At 41.2% G+C, this 21737-nt stretch overlaps 1 protein-coding gene across 3 annotated transcripts in view; it reads right to left on the reverse strand.

Annotated features, from left to right (window-relative positions):
* The window catches only part of TBXAS1 (thromboxane A synthase 1), a 243915-nt gene that overhangs the window by 61702 nt on the left and 160476 nt on the right, over positions 1-21737 (reverse strand). For all 3 annotated transcript variants that reach the window (XM_040544945.1, XM_040544946.1, XM_040544948.1), the window contains one exon: positions 8633-8947. In XM_040544945.1, coding sequence (XP_040400879.1) covers positions 8633-8947 — 315 coding nt within the window. The remainder of the gene's footprint in view (positions 1-8632; positions 8948-21737) is intronic.

Genomic DNA, 21737 nt, shown 5'->3' on the forward strand with positions numbered 1-21737 from the left:
ACTTACCAGCTGACTGGCTCAACTCTTTCCATATTATAAATAACCTGAATCTTGAGGAGGTACTTATCTTTTAAAGAGGTACCTGTGGAGAGCAGAGATCTGTAGCTACCACGTGAGAACTACTAATGCATAGCAAAAATAAATGCCCTCACGTGTCTGCTGGCTGGACACGCTCCTGTTTGCCCAGAATTCTGCCAAAGGACAATGGTGGTGCCTACAAACCACAGCAGGAGCGGCAACGGGGTCCAGGAAAGCTCCCAGGACAACTTCTCTGGCAGGCACTGTGAAGGTACCTGGGACAGATGGCAACCCATGCAAAGCAATACTTGCTAAGGATTGCACAGGGGGGCACACTGAGCCTGAGCTTTCTCCCTGGGTGCTTCCCCTCAGCATTTGAGTCTGGGAGCAAGCTTGTGTCAAAGTGGGTGTCCAAGAGGTGAGCTTGACTGATTAATTAACTGATTTCAGACATCAAGCAATTGTGTGAAGAACTGCAGCAATATAACCCAACAGCATTCAGTCCCTACACTTTTAAAAGCATGTTTTTGTTTGTTAACAACAAAACTGATTGCTGACAGCTGACACTTGTGAAGACTGTGAGGCCCTGCAACATTTCCTTACACAAATAAAGAAATTAAAGAGGGTCATTTCCTGGAACAGAATAAACAGCAACATGATAAAACATTGCTTGTGCTTACTATTTCTGTATGTTTTGTGTGTGTACATGTGTATGCATGTGTAGCAGTGACTCTCTTCTGTGGAATTTTTTTGCAAACTACTTACAATTCATGCTCCCTTGATAAATGCAAGCCTCCACCGTCAGCAATATTTGCTTAGTGGAGCTTAGTCTCTGTAGTTGCCAGCTTCTGAGAGCACAGTGCCTTGAGACACTGCATGAAAGGCACCAAATTCATGCAAATTGTGGGTAATTCCCTGACAGTGCCATCTCTCTGACTTTCACCTCTCATTTTCACTAATGCTCAGAGAAAGCAGTCTGTGCTACCAAGGAGATTCTTTGCATAAACAGCTTAAAAATATAAAGTACTCAATCAGGCACAGTGACACCATGAAAATGGTGCTACCTCTCACTGCTCTCTGGGCATTTTATGGGAAGGGAAAATTCTGAAAATGCACACTCTCCTTTACAGTGTGACATATCTGTTAGACTGCAGGGAGATCAGTGAAGGAGCTCCTCGATGTGATGAAGAGAATCATAAACCAGAGTAAGATAGTGTGACTGCACTCAAGACAATGATGATGAGCCAAGTTACCCCAGATGAGCCACTGCCCACACCCAGTCCATTTGATAAATTACAGCACAGTTTATAGCTGTAAATCACAGAGGAGGGGCTTATGTATCAATCCAGTTCAACCCAGTCCAGTCACAACTGACCACACACAGCAGTTATAATGGAATTAAGCTGTACCTTTTCATAAATGAAACAATGGATTGTGATGGCTGTGGGCTGGCATCATTCAATATTATTGACAAGCAGGAAATGCAATTTAAATATAGTCCAGTCGACATTTTCAATTAGACATATTGAAAATATTCCTGTGTCATAGAGCAATAGAAAAGCGAATATTTAAGAGAATAGGAATATTTCTTTCCATTAAAGAAGAACCTCCAAGTCTTCATTTAAATAGTGAGAGAGTATCTCAGGACTTTGAAGTGTTCTTAAAAATTATGGACTCTTGCCAGTGGTGAAAACATCAGTATAAGTCACTCCAGCGCTGAATAGCTACACTAGTGTTAATAGGAAACTGGATGGAGTAGTCATATTGGGACTTATTCTGCTCTTCGTTCCTCCACACACTGATGTTTCTAAGTCTCATGAATCAACGGTTACCAGAGATTGTAAGAAAAACCTGCTAGGGCCCCAACTTCAATGATCAGTTAAATCTATGGCTCTGATACGGACTTTGAACAAACCATGCATTCCTACCCTTATCCGTAGACTGGGCATATTCCTGTTCTGCTTGTCTTTGTCCCTCTTCCTATCACATGTGCAACAGTGTTCTGGAGTTTTTACAATCCTCTATAAATGCCTGACATGACAAGGTGTGCAGCAACTCCTCCTCACACTGCTTGTCCTAAAGTCATGGCACAGCAAAGGCAGGGGCCTGCCATGCTTCTCTGTTCTTTGAGACTCAAGAAAGCTCAAAGGAAAGTCCATGGCAGTGCCCTCTAACCCAAGATGGGATCTCTGCAGCTCTTGTATAATTCATAAGTAAGAGCTGCACACAGCATTTTAAAAATAGAGGGGAAAACCCTGCTGGTCTTGTAGTCTTCAATTAACATTTTACCTTAATAGTTGCCCTTTAATTTATTTACAGTTATTTTCTTTTTTACTCCTCCTGACTCCTGCTCGCCCCTTCGCCTTTGCTGGGGCAGCTGAAGGTATTCCTGGGCATTAGCAGCAAGGAGGAGCGAGTCTGTTCCCCCTGAGCCTCTCTGGAGCTCTCCTGACTAGCACAGAGCCACTGCAGCCTTGCATATTGGTGCAGCAAAATATTTCTCACATATTTGAGCAAGGGTCTGTAACCAGCACTAAGCCTTTAATACAACCGTTTCACATGGTGCTTTAGGTAATACCTAAAGGTTTGTGTAGGTATGACCTAACAAACAAAACTCGTAAGCACCAGGTCTTCCCATAAGTTAACGCAAGACACAGCTGTCTCTTACTGAGAACAAGAAGTTAAATTATTTCTGAATCTGAGATAAAAATTCAGATTTGTCTACGCCTGGCACTGTCAAGTATGCATTTCTTCATTACACGGAGGCACAGAACTTCATTCTTACATCTCTTTTGCCTTCCTCAAACTTTTCTTGCTTTCAATACCTCAAGAAAATAATGACCTCATTTTGGTGGTTTAACCTGATCTGTTTACTTTGCAACAGATTAGGAGCACATACACAGCCACTTACCACATTTCACCCAAGGGCAACAAATAACTTCTTATGAGAAGTTAACTTGATCACTTATGTTTTTGCAGTTATTTTGTGCCATTACTTGTTCTTTCTAAAATTGTGTAGTCCCGTAAAGCCAAAAAAAAAAAGGTACTAATTTAAAATTGTGAATGACTCAGGCTTGAGAAAAGGGAGGAAAGAGGGAGGAATGGAGACATTAAAATGCTAAAATGGGAAAAGAGGTGGGAAAGAGACCTCATTTAAAGGGAATCCCCAACATGGAAGCTGAAGCAATTTTTCTCTCCCCTGTGCAAGACTGTGAGCAGGCAGAGCAGCCCAGGATGCAGTGGGGCTCAGAAGGAAGCGTCCATCTGTCCAAAAGGAATGTCTGCTGCAAGCTCGCTGTGCTTTTGCTAAGCACACATACACCAAAATAAGTAAAAAGCAGCTTGTTTTTACAACCAAATAATCAGCCACAAGTGCAAAGCCTGTTTGTGAAGTACATGCCTTCTGAAGGGCTCTTTAACAGCTCGCACAGGGATCCTTTTTGACTGAAATGGAGAGGGTGAAGACCACGGGTGTATTCCTTCACACCTGGTTAATGTGGATAAAAACATCTCTTTCACAATCATATGGCCACTAACAGTTCTGGGATGGTCAGCCACAAACCCTATAAAATAATCTGGTCCTTGAAATAGCAACCAGTTTGTTTGTTTTTCCGTCTTCTTTTATTGGTATATACAAACTAAAAGCCAGTTTCTCAACTCATGTATACCATCGTACCTGCATGAATACCAAACGTATTGCAACTCTCTGCTGTCCTGGAACCAAACCTCTGGTCTCTGCAGAAAGTCACATTCTTTCATGCAAATACACGTGTAGGTGTCTTGCCCCCACTGGCTCATATTTAACTCTCTTTTCATCTTCTTTATTCAATCTTTACCTTCACAGTATCAAAGCAAGATGCACACTCAGCAACAAGCTTGCAGCAAATACTTCCATCTTATCTTCAGTGGATGTCCTTTCACGGGGCACGTACTACACCCCTAAAGGATTCAGGAAGAGGACCAAGTCATGTCAGTTGCTATGATTTTAATTTCAGTCTATTTGTCAGAGAAATTATGCTTAAACTCATCTTTCCCAATGCAATTGGAGCAGACACTGGGACTAACAAATAGAAATTACTACTGCTAAAATAATCACATACTAATCAGAACCAGTTTTAATATATATGGAAAGAGCTATATGGAAAGCTAGATATTTAATAATACACACTTTAAACAAGAATCTCTACCTCTCCTCGGTACTTTTCACTGGTGTTTAGAAACACTGTGCCCCTTGTACAGATAGAGTTGAAACAAACAGCCCAACAGATGGCTCAATAAGAAGTTAGTAGCAAGGCTCCTGATCTCCTAAATCAGTGCACAGCACCTGAAACACGCTGCCTCCACACACACCTTAACATGACTGCAAGAATAACTAATCACTTCCCATACCAGCAACATGTTCCAGGTACTTGTGAGCCCTCCAAGACTGTGCCTGTTACATCACCTCCAAGGGAAGATGTGGTGCGTGGTAACAGCAGTCACACAGTGCTTTGTGTCTGTCCTTCCACAGAGATGGTGAAAAGCACTGCGCTGTCCCTCCCTACATCCCAAAGATCCAGGCTGGGGTGTGGAGGGTAATACCATGTGTTTACTGGCCTCCACAATAGCTGAAAGTAGAGGTTTCTCCTGCTTGCCTGGTCCACAGACTCTGAAATGGGCCAGGTGCCTCTCCTCATTTCCAGGGAAAGAGACATCATCAGCCAAGAAAAGACCTAAAAACACCTTCTAACAAATGGATGAGGAAGGTTTGGAGGTAAAATAAAATAAAATAATTATTTATTATATTATAATTTTATTAAATCTCCTGTGGCAGGACACAGGAGATCGGTACGATATGGCCAGTTGGACCTGCCTCTCCACCAGGCTCCCAGCTCCCAGCACAGCACTGGCGCCAGCCTGCTTCCAGCACCCAACCTACTGCTCCTGCTCCACACTGCAGCAGCTTGAACCATGCTAGCACAGGGGTCCAACACAGCAGGGCATCAGCTTTCTCCTTCCTGCTCATGCTGCCCTGCTCTGCTAAGGTAACCACTAGGCAAGCAAGACAGATGAGATCAGAGCAAACTCAGGGGTATCCTCAAGCATGAAACCCAGAGCCACCAAACAACTGCATATGCCCAGATGTGCTGACCTTGCTCTTCTTCAGGCTGTGGCAGAGTCACCATGCTTTAAGTTTTTGGCTGGTGTGTCAGAAAAACTGGAACTGAGCCTGTCATTTATAGCACCTTTACTCAGATGGCTCCCACATGTCTTTATAAACTTTAGTAAATTAGCGTATAAACTAGATCTATCTACACATAAATCACTCTGTCTACCACCAAAGTACAGCCATCCCCAGGACGACACGCAGCAGCTGCTGTAAAATCAGACCGCAGCTCTACAACCACAAATTAGGGCAATAAAACATGCTGCATGAGGCAACTGAAATGGCTGGAGGAAGGAAGGGGCACATGGTGGAGAGCATTTAGTCGTTATAATTACCTGAGTATAAATTTGGATGGAGAGGGTACTGTGTTTAACACTTGCATATCTGCAAATCAAAGCAGTCTTCCGTCACCTGTCAAAACAACTTGGCTGTACCATTCTCCATGTTTTGGCCTTCTAAAACCCTTTTGGAAAATTGCAAAGCACTTTGATAAGAGCAAAGCTGATGTGCTGAGCACAGACTACAACCTAATCAAATTTCTTAGCAACTGACTTGATAACGAACTGTGAGCCTGTAGCTGCTATTCCCCCTCCCTCCCTCTCCCTTGCATGACAAATGAACGTAGCATCTATATATTCCCTGTTTTAAAATAGCTTCTGCTCCCGTAACTTGCAGACTGTCCGCATAGATCTTCTTTTCTGGGCTAAATGTAGTTAATTACAGTCACTGAGGGGACTGAGCTGCTGCCTTTTCTTTATTCTGGAATAGGCTTCTTGAACAGTGCATTGTCCCCCCTCAAATCATAAACTGTTTATAAAAAGAAATATTTTGAAGAAAGGGGCTACATAGATTAGAACCATGAATTTCCTGGTATAAAAGACAGCACATGAATATTTATCCTTCTCTCCCTCTTCTCCTTGGCCATACAGCCACATACATTCTCAGCTAAATCTGAAAATTAGGAAAGTACGGGGAAGTGATTTAAAACTGCTTCCAATCAATACATGGCATGGAACAGCATGGTTTGGGATGAGACTGTGGTGCAGTGCAGACCGGAAAAAAAAAATCACTCATTTGAGTGCCATCTCTCTACATCAAGTTTTAACTTCTCTGTCACAATTATTCGTAGCTCCACAATGTCTCCTAGATGCTGCAAGGCTGAAATTATTAGCCAAACATTTCTGTCAGAAAATCGAGAGAGTCAAGTGTTACCCATTTGAATTGGATTATTATTGAAATACTAATAACAATGAGTGACAGCTCAGATGGACCACATGCAATGTAGGGACAGGTTAGTGTTCCAGCTTGGATCAGGAGCACAAATACAAGCAAGTCTCTTGCACTGGTTCTCACTGCAGTCTCCAAGGGCACAGCCAGGGTTCCTTTAATGACGGCTAAACCACAGGATCATTCCAACAGCTAAAGGGCTTTTGGTACACAGGACAAACTAGAACTAACCCAAAATAAACTCTCCTGAGATGTGTACAGTGTGCACCCAATAGTCCTTGCTGCCAGCTATGCCTGACTGAATCTGGGTCTACGAGAGCACACTACTTGTTAATGCAGATGTAGCCATGTAGATGGTCTCCTTATACAAAATGTCTGCAAATAGTCAGTTAATGACAGCTTGCAGGGCAAATATAGCTCGTCAGCTTTCCATGCACTTACGTGGAAAAGTATACTAATTCTTCTACTCATCTACGGACCACGCATAGGAAGGACATCATGTACCTATCATATTTAGACATCTCTCCCAGCAGTTTCACTTTAGTTTCTTCAGCTGACAGTTTTCAAGAATTGGAGAAGAGATAAAACATATTGTTCTTGGGGCTACATAACAGGAATTTCTATGTGCAATTCTACCATCAGCATTAACCAGTAAACTGCATTTACTTCAGGCCAGGTTGCACCTTCACAGCTTTGCAAGCCTAAAGGAAGTCAACTGAACTGGACATGAGGGCATAATTAGGTCTGTATTTGAATGAAACAAGTAAATATACTTCAGGTTGAGTGTTGTAGAGCTAATAATCTAAGAATATAAACCAAGTCTTGTAAGTTAGAACATAGCACATCAATGGTTTCATTGTATTAACTCCTACCAGAGATATATCAAGCATGCAGTGGGGAAAAGCTCTATGGATAGATCATTCAGTAGTAACCTCTCTGCTGTTGAATATCTGCATCCTCAGAGCAAAAGGAATCTTTGATGGAGAACCACCACTTTCAAAACATCTTCATGCAAGACAAAACATGTTTTCTGTGTACACAAATCCTGGCTTCTATGCTTACCCAAGCAAAAGGAGGGAAACAGTAGCTTTTGAATGGGCATGCTCTTGCATAATCAAGAACTTACTTTGTATTACCAACCAAACAGATAATCATGCAACACTTTTCTATTTCTGTAAGTACAGCGCAGTGCATGGAATGCATGGAAAATATGAAACTCCCAAAACTGTATCATTAAGGGTTTCTGTATGCAAATCCAGTAGCTAAAATCCTGCAAGGCACTCATCCTTGTTTCATTTTTCTCATGTTAGTCTCTTAATCCATTATAAAAGAGTTCACCAAAAAGATGGTAAAGCCAATCAATCTGAATTCTCTTAACTAACAACCTGTGCAGAGAGTGTAAGGCAGAAGAATGGCTGCAACATTGTCCACTAGATGCACAAAATACTGGAAAACAGGACTACAGAAAATATGAACATCCTTGATAAATACAGAAAGAGAAGGAGAAACCATTCAAAGCCAGTATAAGATAATTAGATATTTGTGATTTTTTTAAAAGTGTACACATATTCTGCTGCTAAAGGAAAAGATAAAATATGAATATTTAAAGCAAGACATTGACGTTTATGATTAATAGTAACTCTTTTTGTGTCCTTACAAAGATCAATAAATAAAATTTACCACAAAAGGAACAAAAGTATCTGGAAAACAGGAAAATATAAAAATGTATAGTTTTAGAATCCACCCACAGCTGGTTTATTTCAACATAGTAAAATGTTTTGTAAAGGTTAAACTTCCATCGTGACACAAAGTTCCCAAGTCATCTCTTCAGATGCTCTAGTGACATCATTTAACAGTTTCACAATAATAAATAAGTAAAAGCACAAAAAGAACCCCCTAATATAGAACAATTTTGAATTTTTACCTGAAAAAAAATCTCTATTTTACATAGGTACTCTCTCTCATAAGCCAGTCTGACAGAAAACCAGAAGACATACCATCAGCAAAGGTGGAATGCTATTCTTTTCAAAGCAACACATAGCCCGACTCTTGAGAAGACAACTTTCCCCTCTTTTTCCTTCACTTAAAAATGAGGAAAACTAAAGTAATGACATGCAAAATATTGATAATATGTTAATAAAAGATGTGTATACAAATGAGGCAAACAGGGGTCATTCAGGTGCCGTACTGGCATGATATCCACATTGCCTTGCTCCGTCCACACCAGTGCATTGTACTCACGTGCTTTGCTGAGAATTCATCTATCTCCTGAAGCACCTTCTCCTGGCACTCTGGGTTGGTGGCTAGCAAGTACGTGGCAAAGGACAGGGTGCTAGTGGTAGTCTCGTACCCAGCAATCAGGAAGAGAAAAGCTTGGCCTGCTATCTCATCCTCCGTTAATGTCTTCTGAACCTTTTCAGATGGGGTCTTGCCAGCAGGAGGCACCTCATTCTGGCCGGAAGTGGTGGCTGGACTGATCATATCAAAACATCCAGCTGCCAAGGAGTCAGCTGAGTTGCGGGAGTCGAGCATCCACTGGAGAAAATCTCTGCGTCTCTGCAGAATACAGGATGAGAAGAAGCACAGAGAATGAGAAACAGAGTGGTGCCTTTTCCCATGTGGGGTGGAAGGAAAGAGCTGTTTGCTCTTGTTTTTGTTTATACTGCCTGCTCAGCTCCCACAGAATGGCCACCAACCTTTCATTGAAAAAAGAGACTTCTATAAACCCCCTGGAAATGCCATCACCTTTTTGGCCCATTTGTTTGGAGGCACCATACCCATTTGTTCACATGGTCCAAAGTCTGAAAGGTCACCTAGGTTTATGTTTGCATCTACAATAATTTATGTACCAATTTCATAAGACAGGACTACAAACTGATCTCAATAAACAGTGCTTTTAATGAGAAAGTACAGATGTAAATATTCTTGTATCAATGCACATCAACGCAGCTTTTTTTTTTTTTTTAAATTTTCTTTAAGTATTTGCAGAAATGCTTTACAACAGTAAGCATTCCTCTACTACAAAAACCTGTTTGGGTGACTTGTCTTTGCAGAATGTCCACTGAATGATTCTACTGTTATGAAAACTGTTTTCTTTTGCACTAGTTTCTGACAGAAAAACTCTAATAAACAGACCTATGGATAAGAACGAGTTGACTCCAAACCAGCCTGGACAGCAAGCTTGATTAGGCTTTGAAATATAACCCAAAAGGTTTGAATTGACTTTTGGGAGTGGGCATAATAGAATTGTGCTGAACCTAAGCCATAAGACTATGTGATTGATTTTCAATTCCTCAAATACCAACAGAATACATGATAGCTCAAGGACTTAGAAGTGACTGCAGTGCCAGAACATGATAACTTGTGCACTGGGATGGACAAAAGAAAGGGCTAAGTCTTTCTTCAAAAGAAAAAGAAAAATGCTGTAAAGCTATTTATCTATTAAAAAGGAATCATTTCAATGATTTCTTGGATCTGATGAGAGATGAAGAAGAAATGGGAAAGCCAGAGTAAAGGACAGGCAAACAAGATAAAAGTAAGGAAGGAGTAATTAATTACAAATGTCAGAGGACTTAAATCAGATTTTTTTTTCGACATGATGTGGGAAAAGAGCAGTGAGACAACAAAAGAGGAGAAACATTTAGTCTTGTGCTTTTCTCTGCTGCCAACAAACTGTTTGGACTTGGTTATTTTGGGGTCTGAGTAATACAAGGAATTAATACATTGTGCCTGTAACTGCTCCCTCCCTCCTCTCCACAGGAACTTTTCATTTTGCATGTGTACAGTATGTACCTTGTACCCATGTCCACAGTGCATATTGTACCATGCTACACCTAAGAGTTAATAATCCAGATAGTAACCAGTGCTAGTCATCACATGCTGAAGGACTCTACAAATTGGACAAATGGCATTACCTTCAAGGCACAGGATACGTGCTTTTCCTCCCAAGAAGTGAAGGCACACAAAGCAGCATTATATCCATTGAGCTCTGTGAACAAGCTACAGCTCTGAAAATAAATCCTTGTGCCTAGACTTAGGCACAGTTTCCAGATTCAAACTGGCCACTTTGCTCCAGTGATAGCATGCCACTACTCATGTATGTTCCTTTAGACTGGAGGAAACAAGATTCCATGCATACTTCTGCTATGCACAGCTAAAAATTTCATGCAACGTTTCAAGGAGGGGCTTTATTAACAAGCTAGGAATCCACAAACCATACGACAGACAGTCCAGCTCCTAGGCATGGCCAACATTTCAGGGGGCTTTCTGGTACATATATTTGGGTTAGTGTGTTCATCAGTGTGTGGATAAAATAGTCTAGTGTAGTAATGAACTGCATCTGTAGAGATATTCCCTTTTATTCATACAACTAGTCGTCATCACCTAAACTACCTTTTTAACAGTCTAATTACATCTATATTCGTTGGAGTTGTACCCCTGCAATATAATATTGTTCAGATGGCATAACATTTGGAGTAGGTCTGCATTCATCCTTCTCTAAGTGTGAATTTTCTTGTAAACAAATCCATTGCTCTCCAAGGATTTGCAGTCCCCAGTCATGAACTGTAAGCTGAGACTGGTCTTACATTTAGACAATACATTCTCTGGAGACCCTTGAAGATGTTTCTCCAGCCTTAGACAAAATCAGGTCCCAGTCCTATACAGAGCATCTGGTTATTGCCATGATAGTACAGTCATAATCATAATGACAAGTGAATGAAATTTCATTCATGAGAATTTTTGCTGAAAGCAAACTTAATGAATGCTAGCATAAGTGAATATTCCCAAGAATGTGCTCCGAAATGCCTCTGTGGCCATTTTGAGGAGCTCTTTTTATTACTCACATAATATATTTGGTTAGGAATTTAAAAGCTTGTCTTGTTACAGAATCTGCTTGTAAGGTCACCCAGTCTAGAAACCACTAGCTACCTTATCGGTGCTATGCAATTTGTTCACAGGTGAGCACAGGTTGCTAAGAACAATGGTTTCATAAACAATCCTTACAAAAACCACATTCATTTGTAAAAACTACTTGAGCAATAGTGGGAGGAAAAAAGCATAAAATTGGAAAGATACAAGCTTTGTTCAAGAAAATTCTACACCGTTCAAGGAGCTATATTTTAGCAAAGATTCTCTTCCTTATGGTTCATTCTACTTCACTTTAGGCATCAGTATAGAATGCAACATAAAAAATAGTCATCAACCCAAGTGAGAGAAAAGATTTCCAGGGTTATAACCAGTCATAATGAAACATATTTTTCTTCCGCACCATCAGGATAGAAAAATCACTCTGACTCAAAAACCTAACAATGGCAATAGAGGCAAACACTAGCATAAAACCAAATATAATTGGATTGTTAAGTGCTGGAAATGAGAAAAAGGTATCTCATGAAAATTCACGTTTTTTTTTCTCTACTCAGGTTGACAGCAATAAAAAAAATAAAAAATAAAAAAGCCAGTTCAGTTTGACAACAAACCAGGTACTGACAGTGTCACTGCACAAAAACATTCTCTGGTCATCACATATGGCTGCTGGCTTCCTTTTTCCATCAGGGACATTTGTTTGATTTTCCTTACAAAAAGCAAAAGCCCATAATAGGCTCTATCCTGTCCTCTGACACTTGCATAGTTACATTACAATGGCATTAGAAAAAAAGTTTCTGCTTCAAAAGAATGGTGTGTCAGTGAGACAGACTCTTGTTTTGCTCTGGTACAACACAGTTTATCATTAAGCAAATGAAAATCGAATGGAAAGATACTATTAGAAAAATTGTAATTTCAATGCAATATGGGACAGGGTACATGTCTAACTTGGTGGTGACACAGACTTCCCCTTTGAAATATATAATAAGACAAGCCCTGCTTTCAGCTTCCCTGAGATAGACACCTTGCAATATATTTCCTGACACCAGTGTTCTGGGCTGTATCATTTCTCTCATTAGTCTCCTTAAGCATCACCTGGCCATGCAGAGAAATCATTCTGCACAGAACCGTAACGAGCTATACACTATATACTGGAAGAATAGATGTGTGCTATACTGGGGAAGGCCGGTCAGGCAGTATCTATCACCCCTCCTTAAGTCACTGCTTTTAAGTTTTGCAGCTGTCAAAAGAAGAGAAAGGTATCACTCTCGTGACTCTTCTCACAGGAGACATGGGTCTTGGGGGGAAGGGGATGTCTCCAGCTCTTCCCATCCTAAACAGGGAACCACATTTTCATATCAAAGATTGACATACTGGCCAACCTTTTGGTAAGTTCACTGCTGATTTGGGGATCCAGGGGACCCTTGGGTTATGTTTTCAACAGAGAAATTGAGGCATGTGACTCCTATGCAAGGTGAAATGAAAAATTACTTAAGGAAAACTAGTAAATGTATATCAGTTGGAGTTTTTGTTCCTAACACTGTAATTTAACTTGGATTTTCTGCAAACTATAGTTAAATTTTGTACCACTCTCATAGTTCAGTTTCCCATCTTGAGCCCAGAACTATGAAAAGCAAGTTAAAGATGAAGTAAGAAACCAAATTAGAAGACGTGATTGATTAGTATTCTGTAAAGCACTCGCTGTGGTGCAAAAGTCATACAAATGTGATGCTGTTAATACAATACCACACACAGTAAGCTATGCAGACCCTCCTAGCCTTTCTGAAATGCTCTGATGGCAGCTCAGAAAAGCAGAAGCTAAGCTTCAGAATCCTTATCTGACTGGTATAAAACTCACATCTCTCTGAAATATTATTTTAGCTTTCTACAAACTCATAAAAACACTGCTATATTAGTTTATTTCCAGGTCACTTTTTATAAGTTTGATTTGACAAAGATCTTTTTAGGTAAGAACCCTGGTATCACCCTGAAGTTATCAGTAAAGTACTGCAGAAGCTACCCAGATCCTCTTGAAACTGAAACACAAAATGCATTCCCACTAAAACTATCATTTTGCCAAACTGCTTTGAAAGGGTCACACTCAACTTCACTAGCAGGTTTCATTTGGTTTCTCAGTGAAATCATGAAAAAAGCCAATCTCTCTGCAAATATACTATGCCCCAAAACCTTTCTGAGAGCTCTTCCTTTTGCCTTGGGCTTGAACCCAGAAGCTGGAATTAACTGGGAGGCCAGAGCTGACAGCCCTCAAATTTGTGTGCCTGAAGACTGAGGGCATCATGCTCCTGTGGATGATGCTCAGCCCTGGAAGGATCTGGAGACTGATGAACTGCAGGGTCCTGCCCTTTTTCGAGAGTGGCTGGGAGGTTTTCAGTCTGGCAGAAAAAACCTGTTTTGTTTGCATTTGTTAACATCAGCTGGCGGAACCACTGCAATGTTTTTATTGTAAATGAGCTGAGTGTCTGAGGGCAGGCATGTCTTACAAAGCACTATAACTTACATTAAAAACCTGCATAAATTTAAAGCAAAAAAAAAATACTCACTGAGTGCCACTTGGAAAGTGGAGCAACCTTTAGCAGCCTGGACTGATCTTAACATTTGTAGTGAAACCCCAGACTTGGAAGGTTTTGTTAAGTTTGGGCTTGTTCTGATATTTTTATACATTACCATTTCTAAACCCCTATGGGAGTTTCTGGCTGTAGTTCACTGCAGTAAGAGAGCACTATGAGTACTGAATGACACCGTATTTGATGTCAGAAGCCACACCAATGCCTTTGCTTTCTACTTGAAAGAAAAAAGAAATGTCCCTCCAACAATATCACAGAAATGCTCTCTGAAATGCTGAGCAGGCCCCAGAAGGGGCAGGTGTGTCAGCAAACTGTCGAAAGCACCTCAGCATGGAAAGTGTAAAACATGTCTCCTGCATGGGACCAAGAGCAAGTATAAATCCAAGTATAACACAGGTTTTATTGGCTGAGTTGGCTACTGAATCTACAGAGTGGCCAGTATGAATTAGTGGTTAAGGCACTGACCACCAGAGAAACCAGGATGCTTAGAGCTGCACTCCCCTTTTTGCTTTTAAAATACAGTTATAACTTCTCCATCTGTAAAATCGGTACAACACACATCAAATCTTATAAAACCCCATGAGGAAAAGCTAATGATGATCTCAGAAACTCCTTTAAGACCTAGGATGAAAACAGATTTACGGACTCAAAGAGTTTAAGGCAGAAAGCACCATCGCATCAGGGAAAAAGGCCTGGAAGGAATTCAGCAACTTATCTACTCCATCCCCTCACCACAAGGCAGGATCAGCCAAACCAGCTCTGACAGCTGTTTGTCCAACCTGTTTTTAAAAACTCAGCCAAGCTCCAGATTCCCACAGCCTCCCCAGGCACTGAACTGTTTTCATCGAGAGAGGTTTCCTCCAGTGAGTCGCTGCATACATTGCAGATCATGAGATGGCACCCAGCTGTACCTGTAATGTCTGGAGCCCCACAACTTGTAGGTATGTGTGTCTGCATATATATAAGATATGTTACTCCAGTAGGTCTAACAAAGCATGCCGATAACAACAACAACAAATCACACTGCTGAAAAATACAAAGCCATTTTCGCTTGGTAGTGTCTCAATTCAAGAGGTGAAGGAGAAGAGCGCTCAGGTACTGCTGTTTTCTTCCTCGAGGAATTTGCACAAGTAGGAACATCTTTTCTGGTATAAAGAGATCACAATACCTTCTTTGGCTCCTATTATACAAGCTGAGCTTTGAGGCAGTGGAACAAAACCTGGTGCTTGAGGCTCTGCAGCCTCACTTGGGTTTTGGACACACAGAATTTCACAGCTGGTTTACATCTTCATTCTGATATTCAGACTCTTCTGACCTCCAAAAAGCAAGGTTAAACTAAGAGTTTTATTAATCTGCAGAGGCACAGGCAAACCTAAGTTAACCTGAAAGCAAAGTGTGGGGAATTTCTTATAAAGAACAATTTGCCAGGGACCCATCTACTTTCTCCTTATGCTGCCAGAAGTGGCACTAACGGGCTTACGTCTTGAAAGACAACTGCTGCCTTCTCACTGTATTGCTACGTAATCCAGGGATGAAAATAAATCTGAATTTCAGTTCTCATTGGTAATGAAGAGAGAGCAAAGAAATACTTCTAGTTGAGACAAGCTGAACATAGGTCTTTGTGGCTCATGTAGAAGGAGGCTATTTTTAATCTTAAACATGTGGACCTCTTGCCTGAGATCCTAGCTAGATGCCTGACTTGGCTGAAGAGGGAAGGGATGAAGAGATATTACAATTAAGGACGCTGAATGTAGTCACTCACACATTTTTCCCACTACCCTAGAGTTATACCAGAGTTTTAAAACATAACCTCAATTTCAAACATCAGCCAGATAATATATTTCTGGGTTGTTGTTTTTTTTAATTGTCTTTGCTCTCCCCACCTTCTGTTGCTGACACGTTTTCAGCCATGATTCCCTCCTGGAGGCTTCCCTCCTGGAAGTGATACCCAAACACAGGGGCTTGGCAAAGCCATGAACAGTCATGGTACATGGGATCAACCTGGGGAGCCCACAGAGGAACCTTAGGAAGCCAATGAAACAGGCAGAGGAGACAGTATAAAACAGTATTATACCATGGACCTGCCATGGAATGAATAAGCCACACAAAGTAATTCAGAGCAAAGTATCTGACGTCTTTCCTGCTTAGCTACAGACACAGGAAAACAGCAGGAACTGTTCTTACTGAGAAGATGACACTTTTAGCCTTTCATTAATCTGTCACTTTGGGCGTACTTTGATAACATATGGGTGGTGGTGAATAACACGGAAGAGAGAAAATAGGGTACATATCTATTTCATTCTTTCATTAATTACGTGGACACACAGAGAAATCTATAGCTTGCCTGGAGAGCTGGAAATTCTTCCAGTAGTTCTGCATAAAACCAAGAGACTGCTTGCAGCCTGGTCTTTTTACAAACAGTAGAAAACACCCCTAATGAACTGACTGCCATCTGTGACATTGGGGGGTTTCCTTTCAATACCAGGCTGGGCAAAATGAGCTGGGTGTCTACAAGAAACAGTAAATTTCTCCCTGAAACTCAGTTTTATGGCAAATGAGTGCCCTGCACTTTGTGGCAGCTGGTTGGCAGCCCCAGTCCAGTGCCCAGCACAACGGCGTAACCACTATGGTTCTTTCTGTGTCATGCACATGTGGGGACAGCTCAGAAAACAGCCCAAAATGCAATGGCAAGAGAGTGTCACCCAGCCTGCATCACGGTGAGCAAGACACAAATGACATTGGACTGGAACCTCCTTATTCTGTATTTGAAAAACATTCAGTATAACAACACTCTGGTAACAGCGCCTGTCATTATCACAGTACAAACAGTAAATATTGGATATGCACGTGCAGTAGCTAAGCTTCTCCTGCCCCACAAATGTTTTGCTGCTTGGAGGTGGAGGAGTGAGGTTATCAGAATACACAGTGAGCAAATAGAGCAAGAGAAGAAGTAACTGAGGAAGGAGAACAGCTTGGGCCAGGGCCCCCCCATGCACGCCAGTGTGTGGAACTGGCACTAACTCCAAGTCAGCCCAGAGCTGACCACTCCACTGCACACTGTGCACACATCCTCTCCCAGGGCTTATCTGGCCTCCTAGTGAACCATCTGACACTCCTCCCCTCCTCTATTTGCAGGAGGAAGGGAGGATGCAGGAAGGGAGTGTTTTAGGATAAGTGCCTGACACCCAGCAGCTTGACCCTCTACTGACTCAAACTGCTGACTAAAGGCTGCTGTTGCAGGCAGCCCTCTGTCTTTTTTTTTTTTTTCCCCACAGATTATAATTGTATTTACTTAAATTTAATTTCTGATTAATAACCAGTTCTGGTTTTAGCAGTTGCCTGATATTCGAGATTATGCACAGAAATATCATTATTGTTTCTTTGTTCTTCCTGCCCCACGTGCTCTCTTCACCATGCTTGCAAAGTCCCACCACTCACTTCAAAGGGCCATTAAGATGTCTGGGGGCTGTCCTGGGACTTTATTGTACACCTCCTGTTTTCCCCCATCTCTTCCTATGATTTGTTCAAGATCCTCCCTTTCTGCATCACATTACATACATATTGCATACATTCTGTGGGAAGGAACACCTCATTATTCAGTTTTGTGAAGGCCTTAAGTAATTCTGGGTAACAAAAAAAGAGTCATTTTTTTTTTAACTGAACTAATTGTAACTGTTAGACTGATATAAACAATACACGCTGTTAGAAAAAAGCACAATGTTATTTATGGTCTTTATTAACAATCAAAAAAAACCAACAAAACACTGGCCTTTACTATTGTTTCTTTCTGAGCAACTGCTCTTCACTGCTGGTGGGTAGTCCCACTGCTGGTTTATCCATTCATGATCACACCTGCACTCTACAGTAAGATTTATACCGGATCTTTGGCTACATTAAACTGGCCTTACCAATAGTACATAAATCTCCTCTACATGTGGATCTCCACTTCTGTGCACAAAGGGGTACTGGTTCCTGGTGCAGTGGGTGAAAGCAGCATTGGGAAGGAAAGGATTATTTTCAGCTACCTGGTAACCGATAATAAATTGTGTTATCCTCTGCAGTTTCATGGATGCTCGGTTCAGTTATGAGCTTTATCCAATAGATGGCTCCTCAGTAGCAGAAAGCATTCTTCCCCTGCTCTCCTTCCCTTCGGAGAGTTTTCAGTTTGACTTTCTAATATTTACACATCCATTATCTTGCAAATATAGGCATTTTGCTCACACTGATAAACACACAGAAGAAGCGTGTGTGCATGAATGAAAGAACAAAAGAAAAATTAGATGGTATTTTATATATTTTCATGCCACTTTGTCCTCTGCCAGTACAGGGATAAATGAAAAATGACAGGCAGGCAGCACTGTGGTCTGGAACGCTTTGTAAAGTCACACACTAAAAAAAAAATACAACTTCAGAAACACATGAATATTAACAGAATGCCAGAATACCAGCCGTCTTTTTCCCCGAAAATATGAGGACATCTTCCATATCTTACAGATTCCTGACTGAGCAATACTTAAGCAACTTACAGGCATCATTACTCCTCTGTCAATGAAAGATTTTTCACAAGGAAAAAAAGTCCCTATGTGTAATTATTGATATAATGAACCAGGAGAGCTCTCTGTAATTGGCAAAATGCCACAGGGTGCAAGTTAATATCATTATGAGTAACACTGCCATTTCTGAGATGGGGAAAGTGAATAAGCTTTTGTTGTTTTCCAGAAAAACACAACAAGTATAAGAATAGCAAAACCTGAAACATTAATTACATGCAGACAAACCATGTTTATCCCAGATATTCAACTGTGACTTCCCTCAATCAGAAGAGCAGTTCCCAGTCTTTTCTGTTCTGAGATCTATCTCGCATCTCAAAAAGATCTGGTCAAACACCTGCCAGTGACCCCAGTTTAGGGATCATGACCTCCTGGTCAGACCACACAAGTGAAAAGTGAAAACAGAACACCCACAATAAATAATAAATCTCATAGAAGCCAGACCATGACACTTTAAATCGCTACAGCTTAAATCCCCACACTTCAATGGGGCACAACTATAAGCCCACTATACCTGCTGTTAGCATTTAGAATAATAGCATTCCTAATAATAACATTTATGCTTGAAAAATTAAGTTGCTTTGAAAAACGGGGAAAAGGCACCAGTTTAGTATAAACATCCATGTAAATATATATATATATATAAATACATATCTTAGAGATCCTAACATTAACACAATTACAACCATAATAACAACTGTGTCAAGTGAAAAAATAAATGTTTTGGCCCTGTTCAAAGCTCAGCACACAACCACTGTTTACATTTCAATGCTCTGAAAGAACTTGCCAAATGCCATACCTCAAACCAGCTTTTTGCTAGCTCAAAATTGGAAATTTGTACCGATCCACATTTTGCTTACTCCAAAACAAACTCGCGGGCTCTGACACTATTGCTTCCCCTTACTAGCTAGCAAACACCCCTAAGAGTCCTCCAGCCTAACAGGTATTGAGCAGAAGAACAGGGCATGCAAGGCTAGCCCCATGCTCTGGGGACCCCTCAGTTAGCACAGGGGCCCTTTGTGTGCCCAGACCTTGTGGCAGCACACAGCAGCTGTGGCATCGCTCTAAATTGTGCAAGGAGCAGATTTAAGCCCCGGCCAGTCCCAGTACTGGTGAAAGACAGAAGGTCCATCTTTTCTGCTTTCTCTCCCTCAGGATGCTGCAAGCCAGCAGAACTTACCCTGACCCAAAGCCAAGCATGCAGACTTTACCCTCCTCCTCTTTTTAAAGGGCCAAGTTACAAACACACTGAGAATCAGAGTTCGCAACTGAAATACTGACAATGCTTTTCACCATGGAGCAGTTTAAAGCAGGCAGCAGTGATATTCATTAAGCTGTTAATAATGGATTGTGGCACAAAGCAATTTATCAAGTTTCCATTGTAATTAAAATCACTGAATATTTGGGCACTTGCAGTGCACCTAGCTCTCCCTGTTTCTGAAGCTTTACGTTTTAATGTGAATTATGGCTCCCTCTCCCAAGAGACCTGCTAAAAAGCTCATTTTAATTGGTATGTTTTTAATTGAGATTACATTATTAAAAAGTGTACGTTTCTAATGATGAGAGAAAGGAGATGCTCGGCTCCCCTCTAGTCTCTCTCTCTCTTAGATATAGCTTGCTTATCCCAGCAGGAGGAAAAAACGAAGGGTAGTCACTCCAAAGAAAGTGAAGAAAGCCCTGAGCAGCCAAAGGATGCGAAGTCAGGGCAAGGCTGCCACTGACTTTTGTGGTGCAGGATCTCGTAGGAAGATTTTTGGAGAGGAAGAGGAATTGCTGCGATCATTCAGGCTGCTCTTTAGCAAAAGTCAGAGCAAGGAATGCCACACAGAGATTCCTGCCTCGCAGCCAGCTGACACTGAGGGCACGTTCCAGAAAACCTCTCTTTAAGGCTTCCAGCGACAGAGAATCTGTCATTTCCCATAATAAGGGACTCAAATGTTAAATTACCCTCAAAATCCAGATACAGTCATGAGCGGCTGGGGTTTATCAAAGGCCTTCATCTCTGCTGGCTCCAGCAGGCTGAGGAAAGAGAGGCAGCTCCAGGGCAGCCCGGGCATGGTGGCAAGAGAAGAGCCCCAGCAAACAAAGTTGAGGTTTACTTTTGTGTGTTGAAGTGGCCACCAGGCTCAAAAAAAAAGTAACTTCATGCACTTAGCAACAAAATGCAGACCCCATAAATGGTTCTTCTGTTGGCAAGATGGGCTGTCAGTGTCTCTTATAGCAGGAGTATGGATCTGGTAAGGTAAGTAGACAGAAGAGAAAACGAAGAAATATCAAAGGAGTGCAAAGTAGAAACCAACAGTTGAGACAGATCAAGGGAAAAAGCCTCCAGAGATCAAAACATACCAACAAATGGACAAGACGGTTGAACCAGAATGAAATATCATGGAACAGCTTTTTCATAACTGCTTCAGAAAAGGTCATGCTGTATTGCAAAAAGAAGACAGTGCATGGGGCTGAGAGGTTACCATAGGCAAATAGAGACACAGACAGACTAACAGAGAAACATTTCAAGATCAAGCCAGCAATACCACAAGTGCTGCAACTCCCCTTGCAGTTCTGGGAGTGAGTCAGGGAGGAAGGAAGGTGAACCTATAACAGATAAAAGAAGAAAAGACAAAACATGAAACAAAATTGAAAATGATAAAACCAACAGAGAAAGGGAAAACTCTGCTATTGCAGTTAGGTCAGTAAATCTATGATTTTTTTTCTAAATTAAGAATTCAGATGCTTCTGTCTAGTTACATATGTCAAAAAAAGTCTCTTTATAGAGGCAAAATACCCAAGCAAGCTATTGCTCTGAATGGAAAGTAAAACATGTACATGAAATGCTTCAACAGATCCCCTGAAGGTTTAGATCAAGAGTAAGGTTTAGGAAAAAAAAAAAAGGTGTATGCAAATGAAGATTAGAGGTTACATCCCACCTTGGCATTAAAGGTCACCACCCTGCTATGCAGGAAATTAATCTCCAGATGATTTTGTTCTATGACAAGATTCCCTTTGTTTGTTGTTTGAAAACCCCACACTCTGGATGAAGACCAGATCACAGATTAGACATGAAAAAGGAAGGGCCTTCAGTGACCTAAAGCAGGGTTTTCTGAGAAACTTGGGAGGAACAGACCAAAAGAGTAATACAGAAAAGAGAGGAGGAACCGAGAGAGAGCAGAGTTAGAAAAGAAAGCGAATGGGCACAATTTCAGGGTGAGGATTTTTCCTTTCAGTCAAAGGGACAAATACTGACACGGTAACATGAAGGAAAGCAAACAAAAGAAAGCGAGAAAAGATATGTCAGAAAGTTTTACTTTATGCTGAATAAATGGCAAAGGAGAACAGTGCTTCCAAGCCTAT

The sequence above is a fragment of the Cygnus olor genome, chromosome 1 (assembly GCF_009769625.2).
Source record: "Cygnus olor isolate bCygOlo1 chromosome 1, bCygOlo1.pri.v2, whole genome shotgun sequence".
NCBI lineage: Eukaryota > Metazoa > Chordata > Aves > Anseriformes > Anatidae > Cygnus > Cygnus olor.